The 616-nt window shown below is 44.2% G+C and overlaps 1 protein-coding gene across 1 annotated transcript in view; it reads right to left on the bottom strand.

Annotated features, from left to right (window-relative positions):
* Window positions 1-564: 564 nt before the first annotated feature.
* The window catches only part of LOC133077604 (polycystin-1-like protein 2), an 82,633-nt gene continuing 82,581 nt past the window's right edge, over window positions 565-616 (bottom strand). The window contains 1 exon segment of the mRNA XM_061172415.1: window positions 565-616. This exon segment is cut by the window's right edge and continues 110 nt beyond it. Within this exon segment, the coding sequence (XP_061028398.1) occupies window positions 565-616 (52 nt within the window).

Here is a 616-nt window from a genome sequence, read left to right as displayed (position 1 = left end):
CAAGGAATGCCAAGGATCACTGGCACACGCTAGAAGCTAAAAGAGAGCCTTCCAAGGGAACACGGCCCTGTTGACACCTTGATTTTGGACTTCTATCTTCCAGAACTGTGGAGCAATAAATTTCTGTTGTTTTAAGCTACCCGGTTTGTGGTACTTTGTTCTGGCAGCCTTAGCAAACTAATATGACACCCATTAGCATCTCCTGGACACAGTTTGGGAAACCCTGAACTAGAATCATTCAAAGGCAACTCCTGACTGACAAAGAAGATGAAATAATTAGTCTGTAGACGGGATTTCCCACCCCCACCCCCTCCCCGAACTCCAGACAATATTTGTTTTATTTCTAGGAGAAAATATATTTGAACAAACAGTCTATGACAGTGGTGGCAACTGTATGGAGGTATGTATGTATTTTTCCTTTTTTTTTTTGCTTGCCAGGTTTGGTAACTCTTCTATGGACACAGAAAAATATTGACCTGGAGAGATTATAGAATCACTGGTAAGTGTAAGCCTAAGATGCTGGCCCTCCCCTACTCTACAGATGATTGTGCCTGGACCCACAGCTTAAATTTGGGGCACAGCTGATACAGGTTGAGGGGCCCAGGCCTCTGACAGC

The sequence above is a fragment of the Eubalaena glacialis genome, chromosome 18 (assembly GCF_028564815.1).
Source record: "Eubalaena glacialis isolate mEubGla1 chromosome 18, mEubGla1.1.hap2.+ XY, whole genome shotgun sequence".
NCBI classification, from domain to species: domain Eukaryota; kingdom Metazoa; phylum Chordata; class Mammalia; order Artiodactyla; family Balaenidae; genus Eubalaena; species Eubalaena glacialis.
The sequence above is the reverse complement of the archived record's forward strand: the minus strand, read 5'-3'. Positions and strand labels throughout refer to the sequence as shown.